Consider the following 20,213-nt stretch of genomic DNA (forward strand, 5'->3'; position numbering starts at 1 on the left):
ACAGATAAATATAATTTTCAAAAAACTATATTACTGTCAACAAATGATTAGGATACATGCCATGGTAGTTAGTATCATAAATGACACATTTATTCAATATATTAATAAGTACATGTGTCAAGAAACTCAAATGTCAGAATACAATCAGCACAAAATATGTTATCTATTTTAAAAAACACACAAAAACCCTCCCCCCCAAAAAATAAAAACCTAACCCCCACCACACACCACCTATAGTCAGCATATAACCTGCACTTAAATTATTATTTAGTATTAACCTCACCACCACTGTCAAAGAAAAATAATAACTCAAGAAAACAACCCACTTGTGTTCACACACGAACAATACATAATATTGTATCAGTACCTATGTACAGTATATTAAGCATCAGAAAACTCAATCCAGTGTCAGTATATGTCAGTACATGTAAGTACACACGTGTAGTATCAACATATACACAACCTGAATTTGACAGAGTATCAGATGCATATTTTCAATTAACACATGTCAAAATCAGAAATATGTCCATACATGATTAGCACAAGCCAACAATTTTAAAAAAATACAGTATGTACAAAAAACACCATACAGTATCAGAATATGATTAACCCATGATAATATCTGGGAAGAAACCTATTATCCAAACATGGACAAACAACAAGTATAAAATACACAGCTACCTGTACATGTATACATGTTATACATACATGTACAGTACACTTATTCTCAGAAATCACCTGTCGGCATATATGATCAGTACATACCAGGCACATAATCAGCAATAAAACTAATTGAGCACAAATGTATTCCGTAAGCATATTCCAACATTGAAAACCCAGTATCAGCTGAAACATGTCAGCAGAGAAAACCAGTATTGGCATATGATCAACACAAATTAATGATTAACAGACAGAAACACAATCATGTTATTAACACTACAGGGTATGTTTTTTGCTGTTGTTTAATGACATTGATTAATTAATAATTTCATAATTCTGGCACGTAGTCATCAGAGGAAACCTAGCTGCTACATTTTTCCTACTGCAGCAAGAGATTTTTATATGCACTTTTCCACAGGTGCAATGGTTTGATCCTGCAATGTAAGCACCTTAGGCGAGCACTCAACCGACTACAGGGTATGTGAAATATGCTAATAGTAAAATATGTATCAGGAAATACCAACACCAACCTATGATCAGAACATCAGTAAGCATTTAAAGACGTCAGTGTCCGTCTCTAAATGATCAGCAACTTAAGTGTCAGCACAAGACAACATTAGAAATACTTATTTGAGAACAATAGCACATATCAATGTTTCCAAAATTCAACTACCTGTATATAGTATCAACACATTATGTACAGAATATTTCCAAGTATGAATAATATCCAACATAGGCATATGATCAGCACATAGGGCCTATGATCAGTACATACACATGTACATGTCGATAAGTATCGGAAATGAAACTGTACAATATCATCTCATATAGACAACATATAAAGTATTAGAAAACTCCAACATATGACAAGACAATTTAACTTGTGATTTGCACATCAACAATTATAGAATTCATTTTACATAGTAATAAATCAGCAAGATAAATGTCAGCATATATGATCAACACATCAGAAAACACAAGTGTCAGCATATAGATGATCAGCAGATGTACACCAGAAACACAATCAAATAGTATCAACACTTTATGTACAATATGCTGATAGTAATAAGTATATGCAGTATCAACGTGTCATCAGGAAAGAAAAATTATGTCAGCATATATGATCAGAAACAATTATCTAGAATCAGCACTATTTACAATATGTTATAAGAATCGGAAAACACTATACATATCGGCACATGCTAACAAATATTAGAAATGTTATCATACAGTATCAACACTATATGTACAATATGCTGCAAATATCAGAAAACATACACTATCTTCATATGATCAGAATATTTTAACATCAGAAACACCATGCAGTGTCGGCATATGATCAGCACATCAACAACATCAGAAACACCATGCAGTGTCGGCATATGATCAGCACATCAACAACATCAGAAACACAGTCATATAGTATCAACACTATGTACAACTTGCTGAAAACACCATGTCTTATCAGTATATGCATATTTCAATATCAGAAATACCAATAAAATTATGAAATACAACAATTAAGTATTCAATAAGCATATTCCAATATTTGAAAACTCAGTTTCAGCTCAAACATGTCAGCACAACACACTAGTATCAGCATATGATCAGCACATGTTAGCAATAGAAATACAATCTTATGTTATCAACACCATATATGCTAATAGTAATATATGTATCAGAAAATACCAACACCAACCTATTATCAGAACATCAGTAAGCATTTAAAGACACCAGTGTCCGTCTCTAAATGATCAGCAAATACAAATGTTAGTGTCAGCACAAGACAACATTAGAAATACTTATTAGAGAACATTAGCACATACATGTATCAATGTTACAGAAATTCAACTACCTGTATATAGTATCAACACATTATGTACAGAATATTTCCAAGTACGGTATGAATAATATCCAACATAGGCATATGATCAGTACATAAGTCATATGATCAGTACATACGGCCTATGATCAGTACATATGCCATATGATCAATACATACACATGTACACGTCGACAAGTATCAGAAATGAAACTCTACAATATCATCTCATATGTATAACACATAAAGTATCAGAAAACTCCAACATATGACAAGACAATTTAACTTGTAATTAGCACATCAACAATGATAGAATTCATTTTACATAATAAATCAGAAAGATAAATGTCAGCATATATGATCAACACATCAGAAGACACAAGTGCCAGCATATATATGGTCAGCAAATGTACCACAGAAACACAATCAAATAGTATCAACACTTTATGTACAATATGCTGATAGTAATAAGTATATGCAGTATTAACATGTCATCAGAAAAGAAAAATTATGTCGGCATATGATCAGAAACAATTATCTAGAATCAGCACTATTTACAATATGTTGTAAGAATCCGTAAACACTATACATATCGGCACATGCCAACGCATATCTGAAATGTAATCAATCATACAGTATCAACACAATATGTACAATATGCTGCAAATATCAGGAAACATACACTATCTTCATATGATCAGAATATTTTAACATCAGAAACACCATGCAGTGTCGGCATATGATCAGCACACCAACATCAGAAACACAATCATGTAGTATCAACACTATGTACAACTTGCTGAAAAACACCATGTCTTATTAGTATATGCATACTTCAATATCAGAAATGCCAATAAAATTATGAAATACAACTATCAAGTATTCAGTAAGCATATTCCAACATTTGAAAATAGGAAATACCAACATATACCAACACCAAACTATGATCAGAACATCAGTAAGCATTTAAAGACACCAGTGTCCGTCTCTAAATGATCAGCAAATAGAAAGATTAGTGTCAACACAAGACAGCATTATTAGAGAACATTAGCACATATCAGTGTTTCTGAAATTCAACTACCTATATATAGTATCAACACATTATGTACAGAATACAGCCTATGATCAGTACATATGCCATATGATCAGTACATACGGCCTATGATCAGTACATAAGTCATATGATCAGTGCATACGCCATTATGATCAGTACATACAGCCTATGATCAGTACATATGCCATATGATCAGTACATACACATGCATGTACATGTCGACAAGTATCAGAAATGAAACTGTACAATATCATCTAATATGTACAACACATAAAGTATGAGAAAACTCCAACATATGACAAGACAATTTAACTTGTGATTAGCACATCAACAATTATAGAATTCATTTTACATAATAAATCAAAAAGATAAATGTCAGCATATATGATCAACACATCAGAAGACACAAGTGCCAGCATATATATGATCAGCAAATGTACCACAGAAACACAATCAAATAGTATCAACACTTTATGTACAATATGCTGATAGTAATAAGTATATGCAGTATCAACATGTCATCAGAAAAGAAAAATTATGTCAGCATATGATCAGAAACAATTATCTAGAATCAGCACTATTTACAATATGTTATAAGAATCAGTAAATACTATACATATCAGCACATTTCATTATCGGAGAAACCAGTGTCAGCATATAATCAGCACATGCTAACAAATATCAGAAATGTAATCATACAGTATCAACACTACATGTACAATATGCTGCAAATATCAGGAAACATACATGTACACTATCATCATATGATCAGAATATTTCAACATCAGAAGCACCATGCAGTGTCGGCATATGATCAGCACAACAACATCAGAAGCACCATGCAGTGTCGGCATATGATCAGCACAACAACATCAGAAGCACCATGCAGTGTCGGCATATGATCAGCACAACAACATCAGAAACACAACCATGTAGTATCAACACTATGTACAACTTGCTTAAAAAATCAAGAAACACCATGCTTTACGCTCTGCGAATTTCAATATCAGAAATATCAGCACATATCAACATCAGAAAAACAATCATAAAGTATCAAGAGTATTTACAACATGCTATAATTGTCAGGAACCACCGTGCCATATCAGCATAATTATGATCAGCATATTTCAACACCAGAAACACCAGTGTCAGCATAGGATCAACACATGTCAACAAACATAAAAAACAACACTATATACAATATGCTATCGGGAAACACCATGTACATAGTATCAGCATTTGATGCATATTTCTATATCAGAAAACTCAAGTGTCCATACATGATCAGAACATGTCAACAAACATCATATTGAACACTATATATGTACAAAATGCTGTTAATATCGTAAACATCACTACAGCATAGGATCAGCCTACATGTTTGCATTTCAATATCTTAACCCAGTACGTGTCAGCATATATGATCAACATGTTATCAACAACAACAAAAAATACCAGTGTATCAGCAATGATCAGAAACAATTAAAAAAACCCACCACACAATAACAGCATATGAGTAGCATATTTTAATTGTGGAAACTCTAGCATCACAACATGTCAACCAACAGCAGAAAGATCATCATACAGTATTCGACACTATGTACAATATGTTGTAAATATCAGAAACCACCAAGCCATATCAGCATATGATCAGCCTTTTTCAAGATCAGTGTCAACATGCCATCAGAAAACACAAGTGATAGCATAAGATCAGCACATGCACATCAACAAGAAACACAATCATATAGTATCAACACCATTTGTCATATGCTGTAAGTATCAGTAAACAGCATAACTATCAATACATTTCATTATCAGAAAACTCCAGTATCAGCATATGATCAGCACATATCCCGACAAATATCAAAGACATATAATCATAGAGTATCAACATTATGTATAATATGCTGCAACTATCAGTAAACACCACACACTATTAAAATATTGCAAACAGCACTGAGTGTCAGCAAATTATGAATACAACTTTAAATAATATACAAATGTGTGTATAGAGATGTTGCATTTACAAACTACAGAGCCAGTTCTCAATCCATGTGTAACCAAGAGCTTCTAGCATAAGCTTGTCTTTGCACAGATTTGTCCCAGAACATTTAACCAGCCCACCATTGATGAAGTGATGAAGTTTAGGCTTCAGGTCCTGAAAAACAAGTTAACACAAGGTCATTAAGTAATGTATGTTGTGAATTGTTCCATGCCCTAGTAGCTTATGTAACTCAGTTTAGAAATATACTAATTCTGCTCGAGGTAAATAAACCAATTTTTGATAACATCTCCTAACGACAAGCACAAGTATAAATAATATATGCAACAAAATTAATTAAAAAACCAAAGTTTTTTTCTACCATGACTATAGCTAACAAAATATTCTTACTTCATTGTCACTTGAGTCCTGTCTTAAATATGACCCAAAAAAACAATTAAAATGTTATTTAAAAGATGAGTCTATACTAACAGAAACACAAATGATAAATTCATTATTTTAACTGCGTTAATAGCAGTTTTGACAGGACAGTATTTGAGGCAAACTGGGAACCAGAAAAACTATGGATCATGTATAATTGGATCATTTCTGTCAGAAACATTAATTTTATCATAAACACAACTTTTTAAAACATAGTCTGGTTGTTGAATGGTTTGAACTGCACAAAAATGGCATAGAAATGATTTTGTTATCATTTGAAGCATACATGTATTTTCTGGTACTAGAACAACATATTCAAAATCTGCTAAAGTCCACTTCAGGGAATTGTTTTTAAAACTGATTGAAATTTTTGCCATATTTATAATATATATAGAGGTTATTACCAGAGTTTTTTTCGGTATCGTCAATATCATATATTAGGAATAAAAATTGTATTATACGAGCCTATGGCTAGCATAATACATTATTTTTATTCTTAATATATGTCAAGCTTAATAAAACATGTTTTTGTAAACTGTACACAGAACTTTAATTCCAGTCCGCCATTACTAGATATTCAAATGACGTAAGAATACGTGGCGTGGTGTCTTTTTGAATGGAAATGATGTCAAACTCTAATGTTGTCATTTTGGATGTCCTTACATCAAAATAAACTAGTTCTTAACGTTATTTGTTTTCTGAATGCTGGACAGCTTTCAGTGTAAAATTGCTATTGAAATGTTTTTATGTGATGACATACGTCAATTATGCTGTGTCACCCAAGTACGTTTTCTTAAATGTTAATAAACGTAGTGCAGTGACCTCGATTAATTTACATCTAATTTGCAAAGTTATCAAATTCTTAAAGTATACGATCTGAAAAATATCACATACTTTGATTACACTGAAAATGTTAGATATTGTATGATGAAGTACTCTATGTGTATATTAAAGATGTCGCTCAGTGTTTGGAGACTAGCTACCATCTTCAAATGAATACAAAGCCTATATACATGTGGAACTCAGTACACAAGTCGGAATCATAATAGTAATATGTTCCATCTTTTATGCTGCCCTGCTTATTTTCAGGGGCGGATACATGTTTATGGAAGAACTGACTGGACATAAAATGGGGCCTCAGAGTATGTGTTAACTGGAATACTGGTACTAAATATGAGTGAGAGAAAATCTTGTTATAGCCCAATTTGTCACCAATGGGGTGGGTAGGCATGATCCAGGAAATATTTGGGAGGGCAAAGAGAAAAAGGGCAAAAGGGCAACCCAGTACATGTATATATAGATGTATCTATATTTTAAACCCTCTCCACCAAAAAGGAGACACAGGAATATATATAGGGAGGAACGGATCCCCCTCAGATCCTTGGGATATCCTATCCTTGATGGTCACAGGTGCGGATTTAGAGGCATCAAGTTTTATTTAATGCCACCAAACTTAACTACATTGCATTAATATTATCTCACACCCATTAAGAAATTGAGATCCGTGCCTGGTTTGGAATACTGTAGGTGTCCTTTAATTTTTAAGCTGTGCCCCAAATCTATATATATACAGCCAACATTATATGCTTGATGTGTCCAAACAAACAAATATTTGATACAATATATCCTATGACAGATTTGGATTCATATTCTTCGTGTTATCAACAATCTGCAGAAACTATGTTAACCATAAATAACTGATTAAGTAAACAATATATCAAGAGGTTCCTGTACCACATTAGTCATGAATGGTACTGGACATACAGGTACACACCTCTAGGAATCCTCATTTCTCTTTCACTTCTTCCTGAAACGCTGAGCAGTTTTCTGTCTCAAAAATTGGCTTGGCTGCTCCTTAGGTTGGGAAACAAAGCTAGCACTTGCACTATTAACTTTCTTTCTTTTTTCCTTCAAACACACAAAAAATAAAACAAATATGAGTATTAGACACACTAAGGATTAGTAATATGAGTATTAGACACACTAAGGATTAGTAATATGAGTATTAGACACACTAAGGATTAGTAATATGAGTATTAGACACACTAAGGATTAGTAATATGAGTATTAGACACACTAAGTATTAGTAATATGAGTATTAGACACACTAAGTATTAGTAATATGAGTATTAGACACACTAAGTATTAGTAATATGAGTATTAGACACACTAAGGATTAGTAATATGAGTATTAGACACACTAAGTATTAGTAATATGAGTATTAGACACACTAAGGATTAGTAATATGAGTATTAGACACACTAAGGATTAGTAATAACCTCAATTTTGAAACTAAATTAAAATAAAGTTAAAGTTTGTTTTATTTACTGACACACCATTAGAGCTACTGGATGTCGAACATTTGAAAAATTTTGACAGTCTTAGGCCCGATTTCTCGTTGACCGCTCAAAGCAGCTAGGTTTAAACCTTCGGTCAAGATCAACTAAGCCTAGTTCATAATAAACCATGATTCATTTCAAATCCTATTTCTCGTGCGAAATCATTATCTCGCTCAACTAAACCAGGCTGTTCCATGAAGCGGACATTCCATGTACCCCTTCATATGTTCATGTTTTGTTTCTTTTTGCCAGTAATGACAGCCCGTAGTAACAATTATACCTTATATGAACGAGAAATACTTATTTCTATTATTAGGATGTTGTCGAGGATAAAAAAAAACCCCGAACAAACAGCAGAAGTAACAGGGAAATACTGTATACATCAAATGGGTTAAACTGTAATCTAAAAACATACGGTATATTGAATATACGCCTATTTTCTAGCATTATTTCCATATCGTCAACGTCCGAGTCCGCCATATTTCCATGGATCAAGGCCTTAAACGCCCAATTTGGAGGTTTAACTTGAACGTGGTTCAAGAAGATTTTGATTCAAAATTCAAATTTGATTTGCAACGAGAAATGAGAATTTTAGTTGAGCCAAGTTTGAACCGAGTTTAAACCGCGAATCAGGTTTAAACCGGCGACGAGAAATCGGCCGTTAGTATACTTAGTACTTAGTATTTTTACATAAGCAGCAAAGGACTGAACAGCACATACCATGACCTTTGATATGCCAGTTGTGGAGCACATGCTGGGAAGGGGAAAATCCAGTCAGAGAATGGGTCCACCGAGGTGATTTGATATAATGATACACTTCAGGCAAGAGCTGGACAGAAATACTGCACATCTTGCCACAAATGTGTGCAAGTAAACACAACTTTATTAATGTTTTGCCTAATAAAAATGAGAAAAACCCACAAAACTAATACTTACCAATTCAAATATGGACATTATTATTTTTTTTTATAAAAACTGAAAATATGTCAGTAAAAGTTATAAATTTGTACCCACTCAAAGTGGCTTTTATCAATAATTAATCCAGTAGTCAGAATTGAGGTTCAATTATAATCTTGCAGTAATTGTTGTATGAACAGAAGTTTAACAAACATACAGATAGGAAAGGAAAGGAAATATTTTATTTAATGACGCACTCAACACATTTTATTTACGGTTATATGGTGTCAGACATATGGTTAAGGACCACACAGATATTGAGAGAGGAAACCCGCTGTCGCCACTTCATCGGCTACTATTTTTGATTAGCAGCAAGGGATCTTTTATATGCACCATCCCAGACAGGGTAGTACATACCACAGCCTTTGATATATCAGTCGTGGTGCACTGGCTGGAACGAGAAATAGCCCAATAGGCCCACCAACGGGGATCGATCCCAGACTGACCGCGCATCGAGCGAGCGCTTTACCACTGGGCTACGTCCCGCCCCTAAACATACAGATAGTGACATGTCTCTAGTTTCTGAGCATTAATTTGATAATTTAAAAAATAATAATTTAATAATCATCCCAGACATTCGCCACATTGATTATTCTGTTGCCACTGATGATGGGTCGAACATGCCCAGGGTTGACTATAAGCCTTCGCTCGAACTAAATTATTGGTCCCGTCTGTGTTATGAGCTAAATTTCCCTCGAACTGGTGATCCATCAAATATCAAATGGAAAACCACCGAAAAGGACCAACAATTGCTGCGCTTGTGCAGTTGGTTATTACAACCTTAGGATTAATTATTTAGGCAGAACAAGCTATAGATGAATCAGAGAATTACAACAATAGCCATGCAATCCTTTCTTTACCATACTTGTCATGTTGTTTTTCAGGGGACATCATTAATTATCATTCAAGTACAGCTAGTGTTACGGTACCTGTTAGATGAACCGTGATACCAAACAAACAATTAGTCCACAATTAGTGGCCTTGGTGTAAAGCGTTACTTTGAACACGTCTACAAGACCAGTTTTAAATGAGCTGTCATCACTTCAGCAACCACACATTTAATTAATACTGACAAGGGCTTCAACATCACACAATCGAAGTAATTTCTAATAAATTCTTTCACTCTGATATTTTGCTATATAACACCTTGATGAAATTTTTAAGTTTGCAGTTACCAAAATAATATGTATCTAATTCTAACTGATGTTACAGAAATATCCGATGTTAACCGAACACTTTTTCGAGCACCGACGGAATTCGAGCCAACGGGATCCAACTGTACACACACACACACACACACACACACACATATTCCATGACATAGGATGTTTACAATACAAGTGCCTAAATTATATTTCACGGAGTGTTTATTACCACTGAATTATTCTGCTAAATGAGTAAATATTTAGTCCCGTCAATGTTTACAAACTACCAACCTTTCTTTGCCGGCAAAGTAATTTGTATTCATTGTAGACGAGCAATTTGTATTCATTGTAGATGTCTTGAAAACTGATAACCCGTTCTAAAGTGACATATTAATAATAACGTTATAGCTTTATATTTAACTATAATTTGAGTCATCCATTACTCTATATTCAAATGATGTATGGATATGTGATGCAGTTATTTTTTTTTAATAGAAATGAAGTCAAATATAATTGATGCCATTTTGGATATCTGTGGAACGTGTCATATCAGCCAATCAGAAAGAGGTGTACTTTTATTTCAGCTAATCGTTACACAACAAAGCTAAGCGGATATATGAGGGAAGTCGTATAATAAATATGAACCCTGTTATTCTGTTCCTTGCATTTTGTCGACTTAGACAATCTATCTCAGAAATGGTGCAATTTGTCAGATGCCAATGTATATCCATAGAGAGAAAATTGCGATGATAAAAATCTGATTTCACAGTCTTTACCAAAGGGTTGCCCATTTTTCGAAGAAAGGTTGTCATTAAAAATTATTATTTTACATGATACTTCTGATTATTTTACTTGTAGATATGTTTAAAAAAAAAAAATTGGACACGTTAAAATCTTTAGCAGTTGGTTTTCAGAATGCTAAGTATTAGTAATAACCTCAATTTTGAAACTAAACTAAAATAAAGTTAAAGTTTGTTTTATTTACTGACACACCATTAGAGATACTGGATGTTGAACATTTGAACAAATTTGGACAGTCTTAGTATACTTAGTACTTAGTATTCTTACATAAGCAGCAAAGGACTGAACAGCACACACCATGACCTTTGATATGCCAGTTGTGGGGCACATGCTGGGAAGGGGAAAATCCAGTCAGAGAATGGGTGCACCGAGGTGATTTGATACAATGATACACTTCAGGCAAGAGCTGGACATAAATACTGCACATCTTGCCACAAATGTGTGCAAGTAAACACAACTTTATTGATGTTTTGCCTAATAAAAATGAGAAAACCCCACAAAACTAATACTTACCAATTCAAATATGAACATTATTTTATTTTTTTATAAAAACTGAAAATATATGAGTAAAAGTTATAAATTTGTACCCACTCAAAGTGGCTTTTATCAATAATTAATCGAGTAGTCAGAATTGAGATTCAGTTATAATCTTGCAGTAATTGTTGTATGAACAGAAGTTTAACAAAACAAAAGGAAATACAGATAGTGACATCAACACATTTCACTATATTTCTGAGCATTGAGAGAGGCTCATACTTCATCGGCTAATTTTTTTAAATTTAATGCATCATCCCAGACAGGGTTCACCACATTGATATATTCTGGTGCCTGGCTTAACGATATATACAGTAGGCCCTCGTTGGGATCGACCTCGGAACGGTCGAACACACCACTGGGCAACACCCGAAACAAAAAACTAAGTCCCGATTTTGTTTAATTTGTGGTCCCAGAACCCTTATATTCTGTTAACAGATGATGGGCGAACACGCCCAGGGTCGACTATAAGCCTTCGCTCGAACTAAATTATTGGTCCTGTCTGTGTTATTAGCTAAATTTCCCTCGAACTGGTGATCCATCAAATATCAAATGGAAAACCACCGAAAAGGACCAACAATTGCTGCGCTTGTGCAGTTGGTTATTACAACCTTAGGATTAATTATTTAGGCAGAACAAGCTATAGATGAATCAGAGAATGCAACAATAGCCATGCAATCCTTTCATTACCATACTTGTCATGTTGTTTTTCAGGGGACATCGGTAATTATCATTCAAGTACAGCTAGTGTTACGGTACCTGTTAGATGAACCGTGATACCAAACAAACAATTAGTCCACAATTAGTGGCCTTGGTGTAAAGCGTTACTTTGTACACATCTACAAGACCAGTTTAAAATGAGCTGTCATCACTTCAGCAACCACACATTTAATTAATACTGACAAGGGCTTTCTCACACTCGAAGTAATTTCTAATAAATTCTTTTTGATATATTGCTATATAACACCTTGATGAAATTTTTAAGTTTGCAGTTACCAAAATAATATGTATCTAAATTCTAACTGATGTTACAGAAATATCCGATGTTAACCGAACACTTTTTCGAGCACCGACGGAATTCGAGCCAACAGGATCCAACTGTACACAGACGCACATGCACACGCGCGCACACACACATTCCATGACAAAGGATGTTTACAACACGAGTGCCTAAATTATATTTCCCCGAGTGTTTATTACCATTGAATTATTCTGCTAAATGAGTAAATATGTAGTCCAGTCATTGTTTACAAACTACCAACCTTTAATTCTTTGTCGGCAAAGTAATTTGTATTCATTGTAGACGAGCAATTTGTATTCATTGTAGATGTCTTGAAAACTGATAACCCGTTCTAAAGTGACATATTAATAATAACCTTTCATTAATATAATCAAACTTAATACGTCTTTTTGGTAATTCATATTAACTATAATTTCAGTCAGCCATGTACTGGATATTCAAATGACCTAGTTATTTTTTTAAAGGATACGAATGAAGTCGAAATATAATTGATGCCATTCAAAAAGTTGGATATCTTTGGAACAGGATTATGATCAGCCAATCAGAATTTTGTACTTTTATTTCGAAATGCAATAACAACAAAGCTAAGCGGATATGTGCGATGATGTGATCAATGCTAAATTTGAATGCTGTTATTTTCTTATTGCATTTTGTCGACTTAGAAATTACTCTATTCCTAATGGGCATTTGTCACATGCCAATGTATATCCATTAGATGGCAAAGCGATGTAAAAAAATCTGATTTCGCGACATTGGGTCTTACAGTAAAGGGTTGTCCATTTTTCGAAAAATCTTGTCTATAACTGTTTTATTATGGTTACTTGATACACTGATTATACTTTTCTATGTTGGTAGATAATCAAAAAAAAAACAGAAATGAGGAATTAAATCTTTTTAGTTACTGTATTCCAAGATTACATCCAATTTTAGGTGATTGCCAGAAATCACCCGCATTTCGACTCTACTCTTTAGACCTACAAGTTTGCTAAAGATGAAACTATTACTTGTAAAATAAAACATAATTATTAGTAGTTCTTTGCTCAAATGGCAGCGATCCTGGATTTTTATGGTGTTGCAAAAGCATCTTGATTTTTTGGGAATAGTAACAATTTGGGCATTCATGACAGCGTAGCAAACGTCGACACAGCGTATCAACACGTTTCAAAGCTAGCAAACTACGCCCATCCGTAGCAGTTGGCAAGTCTGCAACCATTGGGTCATCATACTCAAAGGCTACTCCTGGAAAAGTTTACCTGCACCATGAAAAGAAAAGTGTGAGTACCAAATTTGCAAGGTTTAGTGCTATTGTATGGCACCACATAACAATTTTTATGTTCTGGTTAAGCCATCGGACATCAGGCTGGTAGGTACTGGGTTCACAGCCCAGTATCAGCTCTCACAGGGCAGCGAGTTTTAACTAAACTGTACTGGGTTCGTTTAGGGTATCAGCTCTCACACAGAGCAGTTTTAACTGGTAGGTACATTTTCGCAGTCCGGCATCAGTCTCACACAGAGCGAGTTTTAACTGGTAGGTACTGGGTTGCCTGGTATCAGCTCTCAGCTCAGCGAGTTTTAACTGGTAGGTACTGGGTTCGCAGCCCGGTATCAGCCTCACAATGACCTAGTTTTAATGGTAGGTACTGGGTTCGCCTTAAAAATATCAGCTCTCACAACAGCGAGTTTTTATTTTTAGGTACTGGGTTCGCAGCCCGGTATCAGCTCTCACACACAGCGAGTTTTAACTGGTAGGTACTGGGTTCGCAGCCCGGTATCAGCTCTCACACACAGCGAGTTTTAACTGGTAGGTACTGGGTTCGCAGCCCGGTATCAGCTCTCACACACAGCGAGTTTTAACTGGTAGGTACTGGGTTCGCAGCCTAGTATCAGCTCTCACACCCTCTTCTTTCTGACTAACCACTAAAAACTAACCCACTGTCCTGAACAGACAGCCCAGATAGCTGACGTACGTGCCCAGGACAGTGCTTGAACCTTAATTGGATATAAGCACAAACATAAGTTGGCATGGCATGGCATGTATTAAAGTTAGACAGTACTTGTTACAGTTTGCCTTGCTGCCCCACCGTCTGGCTGTATAATGCAGCAATTTGTGTGTCTAGGACATAATTAAAAGGTGTTTTACAAAAACAATCACATTTTATCAGGTAAAGACATAAATCATATAGTACATGTACATGATTTAATGGAAAAAAATTAAACAGTAAAAATCACAGATTCATCTTGATTCTAATGGATACAATTCTTCATCAAAATGCAGAACTATCATTGACAAACATCTAATAGTAATACTTAATACCAAGAAACAATGTTCCTGTTAACAATTTGATTTAAATGCCATAAACAATTTATTCTGTTATGTTTATCCATTAATGAAAGAACCATTACTAATAATTATATTATATAAGAATAAAAAAAAGAAAAGTAGAGCAAATTATGAAATAATCTAATAGTTATCATTGTTGTTTTTTTGTTTGTTTTTTTAAATCTGTCACTGTGCATTTAATAGTTGCTCTATTTACTCCTGGCACTTGAAAATAATACAAGATATGTAAAAACTCTCTTCCGTATAAGAATAAATCAATAAGCAATTGTTATTGCAATAAACAAAGCTCAAAGAATGTGTCGAAATTACTTCTTTTTTTTAAATATTATTAAATAGTCCGATCCTCTCTTCTTTCTCTTATTTATTTTTGGACTGTCCTTCTAAAATGCTCCAAATTATATAAATGTTCGACCGAGCAGTCAATTCTTTTTATTTTTGGCTTGTAACTTTTTTTTTGTATTTTTTTTTATAATTTTATTAACTTTTTTTGACCAATTGCTATTTTCAAAATTCTGCCCATTTTCAACTCTACCACCCACCCCCCCCCCATCCCAAGTCAGGCCACCGATCTTATCTAATTTCTTTTTGACCACCCGATCTAATCTAGCGACCAAATTTAACGAGTAGAATTTTCTTTATTATATTAATTAGAGATGCGCATCAAAATTTTAAAGGCCCACTATTTAATTTTTGGATGTAAATTTCAAAATTGTCCGCTTAATTTTTTTCTGTCCCGGGACAAGCCCCTGGCTATCCAGAGACAGGCCCCGGAACAGACATGCTCAAAACTCTAGTGGTATATGAGCATGTAAAAATTATTCACACTCGCACTCAAAGAATGTATTAATATCTTATGAGACTATTAATTTGACTATCAATCTGTACATGTGTGTACGTGACTAAGTGATTATTAACAACGTGCAAGTGATGATGCAATTATTAACTAAAATGTTATTGGATCTGATAATTCTTAAATATTATAATACATCATTTTAATACCATTTTAGGATTCTGAGCCTCCACCACCTTATCTAAGAACTTAATTTAATTATACTAACCTGTAATGCATTCTTGAAAAACTGGATGATTTCCACAATGTGTTCAACAGCAAGGTAAGGTGACAGCATTCCAGCATCCATGTTTGTTTCACCAGAAGTCACTTTCTGCACAATACCTGTAGGCCACAGGGTGGAGTCCATCAAGCATGGTGATAACTTGTCACTGGCATCTCTATACGAAGTGGATAAATGCCTGAAAGCAAATCTTTTTAGAACACAAATAACTGTGTCCAAGAGTTTGATATTTGCATGCCTTGCTACTCCATTCAACTGATCCACACATTCATCTGGAATTGGTTTTCTATACTTTTCTTCCAGTGAATCAACAACATAGTCTGCCATCAATACTTCAACAAATTCATAGAGCCCAATAATATAGCACAGGTGTACTTTGGAGCAGAAGGTAGTTACAGCTGGGATTTGTACAGATATCAAAGACTGCCATTGTTTGAGTAATTGTGAGATATTCTGAGGATCATCCTGTTGTACCACTGGATTTTGTGTTAACAAGCGAAAAGCCATTTCAAGATAGTTCAATAATCCTTGTAAATTACTTGGATTTTCTTCTTTTAGTCGCAGTACAGATTTTTCTAGATCTTTTTCAAGTGGCATCTGTGGAACATTCTCACGTATTTCGTCAAACACTTTTTTTGACATTTGCAGTATTTCCCCTGAAAAAATTACACGAGGGAATGTTGACTGGATCTTCAGGTATGGCTTATTTATTAAGCACATGTCTGCAACTTGCATCTCAATCTGATAGAAATCATAATCCCTCTGAAGACCACAACCAGGGTTTGTGTTGCACTGAGAAAACTTCAACAAATCTTCATCAAGGGGGTTGGGGATGACTTCTTTTTCTGTTAGATCCTCAAGATTAATACAAGGAAGTACTGATGTGTTTGTACTTTTTTTCAGAAAACTTGTAGAATGGCATTTCATACACAAGCTGATTATCACGGCATCGTCAAGGAACTCATTGTGCATGTTCTGAAGAGCTGTCATGACCTGGAACAGTGGTGATGCATCATCCATCACAAGTGATTCAGACAAATTGCTATCTTTATGGATCCTTTCCATTTTTCCAATATCAGAATTGTATCTTTGAAGAAATGGAATGTGATTTATCAAAATATTCCACGACTCTCTGAATTTATCATGTGTGTTAATAAGTGCCTTTTCTGAGTCCTTATTGCCACTTTGTTCTAAATTATAAATAAATGTTTCCAGTGCAGTCTTGTTACATTCAGCCTTTTTAATTCTGTTTCTCAAATACCTAACAGTGCAAAGATGCCATTGAACAAGTGGCAGTAGATGAGACAGCATATCCAACATCACTTTCTTTTCAAACACTAGCCCTAAAATTGGAAAGGATGATCCCATTTTGGCATTTAAAAATTCTATCTCCATATTTTCCATTGTTGGTGGAATTGTTATTCTGAAGAGTCTTGTCAGATGTTTGGAGTCTCCGTGGTCATCAGGAATCTCATTCAGTGTTTTCTCAAACTCAACAGCAGGATTGTCACCCACAGTCTCAGAATTCGTTATTACTATTTTCTGAACAAGATCAAACCGATCTTTCATAAGGACGACTACATTTTCATCAAACTCTCTTTCAAAATCTTCCCTTTCCTGTTTATTCAAAAATGCTGAGGGGTTTTCAAAAAGCAATCTCTTTTGATCATCAAGTACATGATGCAGAAATTTGCAGAGCTGGGCATCACCAAAGAAAGTGAGTGTTTTCAATGCTTTCCAGTGAATTTGTAACTGTTCAGTTAAATGATTAATCACTTGAGCTCCATCATTCAATTTCAAGACTGTAGCCAAATCATCAATGGTGCTGTTCTGTAAAGCCAGTGATCCAACAAAAGAGCCATGTATCAGAAACTGTAACAGTCGGAAAGCAACAGGTGAAAGTCTTCTTATAGAATTTAAAGGATTCTTTACAAAGTCATTTTCAAAACATGTATAGCCATGACGTGCATCATGCGTATCTTGAATACTAATTTTTTTCGATTTTTTGTGCCCATCTGGAAACTGATACTGGCAAACTGAACATTTTGTGTTTTGTTTACCTCTATTATCCTTTATTGCAGTGACAAAGGTACAAGAACAGTTAATGAATGTTACCATATCAACACTTTCCAACTTGAGAGCACCAAGTGTTTCTGCAGCACCTTCATCAGGGCATGAATATATATACACCAGATCCAGTTCAACAGGATTTACAAGACATCTGCTTAATACTGAAGTAGTTCCACTTGCCTCTTGCACAGTAATGATACTGAAGAGATGAACCAGGACAGACACCATGCTGAAATTCTCATTATCAGTTGATGAACTGATATGTAACAGTGGGAAATCAAAGTCCTTTGATGCACACAAGCACTCAAAAAGATGGATTATCTGCTGTGAAATAGAACAGTCTTTAGCACACTGTATAAATGATTCTGAAATAGATTTTTCTGTGCCTGTAAGTGGACTAACAATTTGCTTTAAAAATTGTTGCTGGATTACAAAAGAACACATCTTCATCAAAACTTCAGGATTCTCATCAACACATTCCATTAGTGAGCACATGTCTGTTGTGCTACTTCTAAGAGAATAAAATGCTACTTTTTCTTTTTCATCATGTTGTGCCCATGGGTTGTGCTCCACTGTCTGTATCCTGTGCTCCAAATCAATGTCAATGACATGGAGAAATTCTGGCATGTCAGTACAAGCCTGTCTGACTTCATCAAACCCTTTCAATCCTCCACCTTCAACAAGAGTTTGCAACAACATTTTCTGCATGGATTCTATGGCTCTGTTTTTGTTACATCCCTCGTGTCCATTGTGACATAAATGAAAGATGTTGCACATTTGTTGCCAGTAACTGGTCTGTTTAAACCCTACATTTTTGCTTTTTATGACACAAGATAAACTTGTTATGACAGACTTGAGAAAAGCTATAGCAGCCAATCTTTTAAAGTTTAATTTGTCTTCAACAGAGATAATTTCTTGACACCTGAACATTTCTTTAACCACAGCACAGTTATTTTCATCACTTCCATCAAACAGATCAATTTCGTTCAGAATGAAGTGGTGTAACACATCTATGATAAGAGCTGCTAAAACTGAAGCTCCCTCTTGTGTCTCACTATCTGCATCAAGAAAATCATTCAAAATTTGAATGAATTCATTGTTATCACATTGGTTATCATTCAAAATATCTAATCCAGTACTTACTTCCATAGCAAGAGCTTGATGCAAAGTTGGGCCAAAAAAGTAGAAATTTGATTCAAATAGTTTTGTTTTCAATTCTTTGAATGTCCATGCCAAAATCTGAGAATTGGGATCAGCTGAAAGGCAAGAGCTTAAATAACATGTCAGAAAGTGTTGAAGATCTTTTTCAGCATTCACCAGTTTCTGTCTCAAATCACAGAGAAGAGAAAAGATACAGCACAAAAGATCTTCAGAACCTAGTCCTTGCATTAAGATGTTTTCACCTAGTTCTAACAGGGTATCACTTGGGAGGCTGTATGGAATAATGATCAGTGTTGCAAAATCACTGCAGATTCGCAGGTGTTGGATGATTTTGGGTTCCAAAGATATTTCACTGGAAAGAGATAAAACTAAGCTCACACTTCTTAGCCACTTGTCAACACAGAATGTAGAGCTTACCTTTTGTGAAGGTATTAACAGTTTACAACAATAATTTACCAATCTATGTTTTGTTACAGAAGATTCTTCAGTATTGCCATGATTCCCATCCTTGTTGGCATCATCTTCAATATGTTTCTCAGCTTTATCAGCTCCATATTCAGAATCAGTTTCACAACCATCTTTTTCATCATCTTTTGAAAAACATGCTTTCAGCATAGCTTCAAAGGAGATGTCTATCACTTGGAGGCAGGCATCCATTAAATTCAGTGAAGACATCAGATATGATTCATGCATCCAGTAGATCACATGTATTTCAGTAACTGCTTCAACAAATGTAACATCAGTCAAGGATATTAATGGCTTCATCATCAACACTATTACTTGATGTTTTTGTTCAAATGACATGAATGTCT

The 20,213-nt window shown here is 34.7% G+C and overlaps 1 protein-coding gene across 1 annotated transcript; it reads right to left on the bottom strand.

The window, feature by feature from the left end:
* Positions 1 to 234: 234 nt before the first annotated feature.
* Positions 235 to 20,178, bottom strand: LOC121380178. Its single transcript, XM_041508984.1, has 3 exons — positions 16,156 to 20,178; positions 7,733 to 7,866; positions 235 to 5,694 (listed from the first exon to the last, which is right to left on the bottom strand). Exons 1-2 carry the CDS (start codon positions 20,167 to 20,169, stop codon positions 7,756 to 7,758), a joined length of 4,125 nt encoding a protein of 1,374 aa, XP_041364918.1. The 5' UTR covers positions 20,170 to 20,178; the 3' UTR covers positions 235 to 5,694; positions 7,733 to 7,755.
* Between the last annotated feature and the right edge of the window lie 35 nt (positions 20,179 to 20,213).

This window comes from Gigantopelta aegis, chromosome 8 (assembly GCF_016097555.1).
Source record: "Gigantopelta aegis isolate Gae_Host chromosome 8, Gae_host_genome, whole genome shotgun sequence".
Classification (NCBI taxonomy): domain Eukaryota; kingdom Metazoa; phylum Mollusca; class Gastropoda; order Neomphalida; family Peltospiridae; genus Gigantopelta; species Gigantopelta aegis.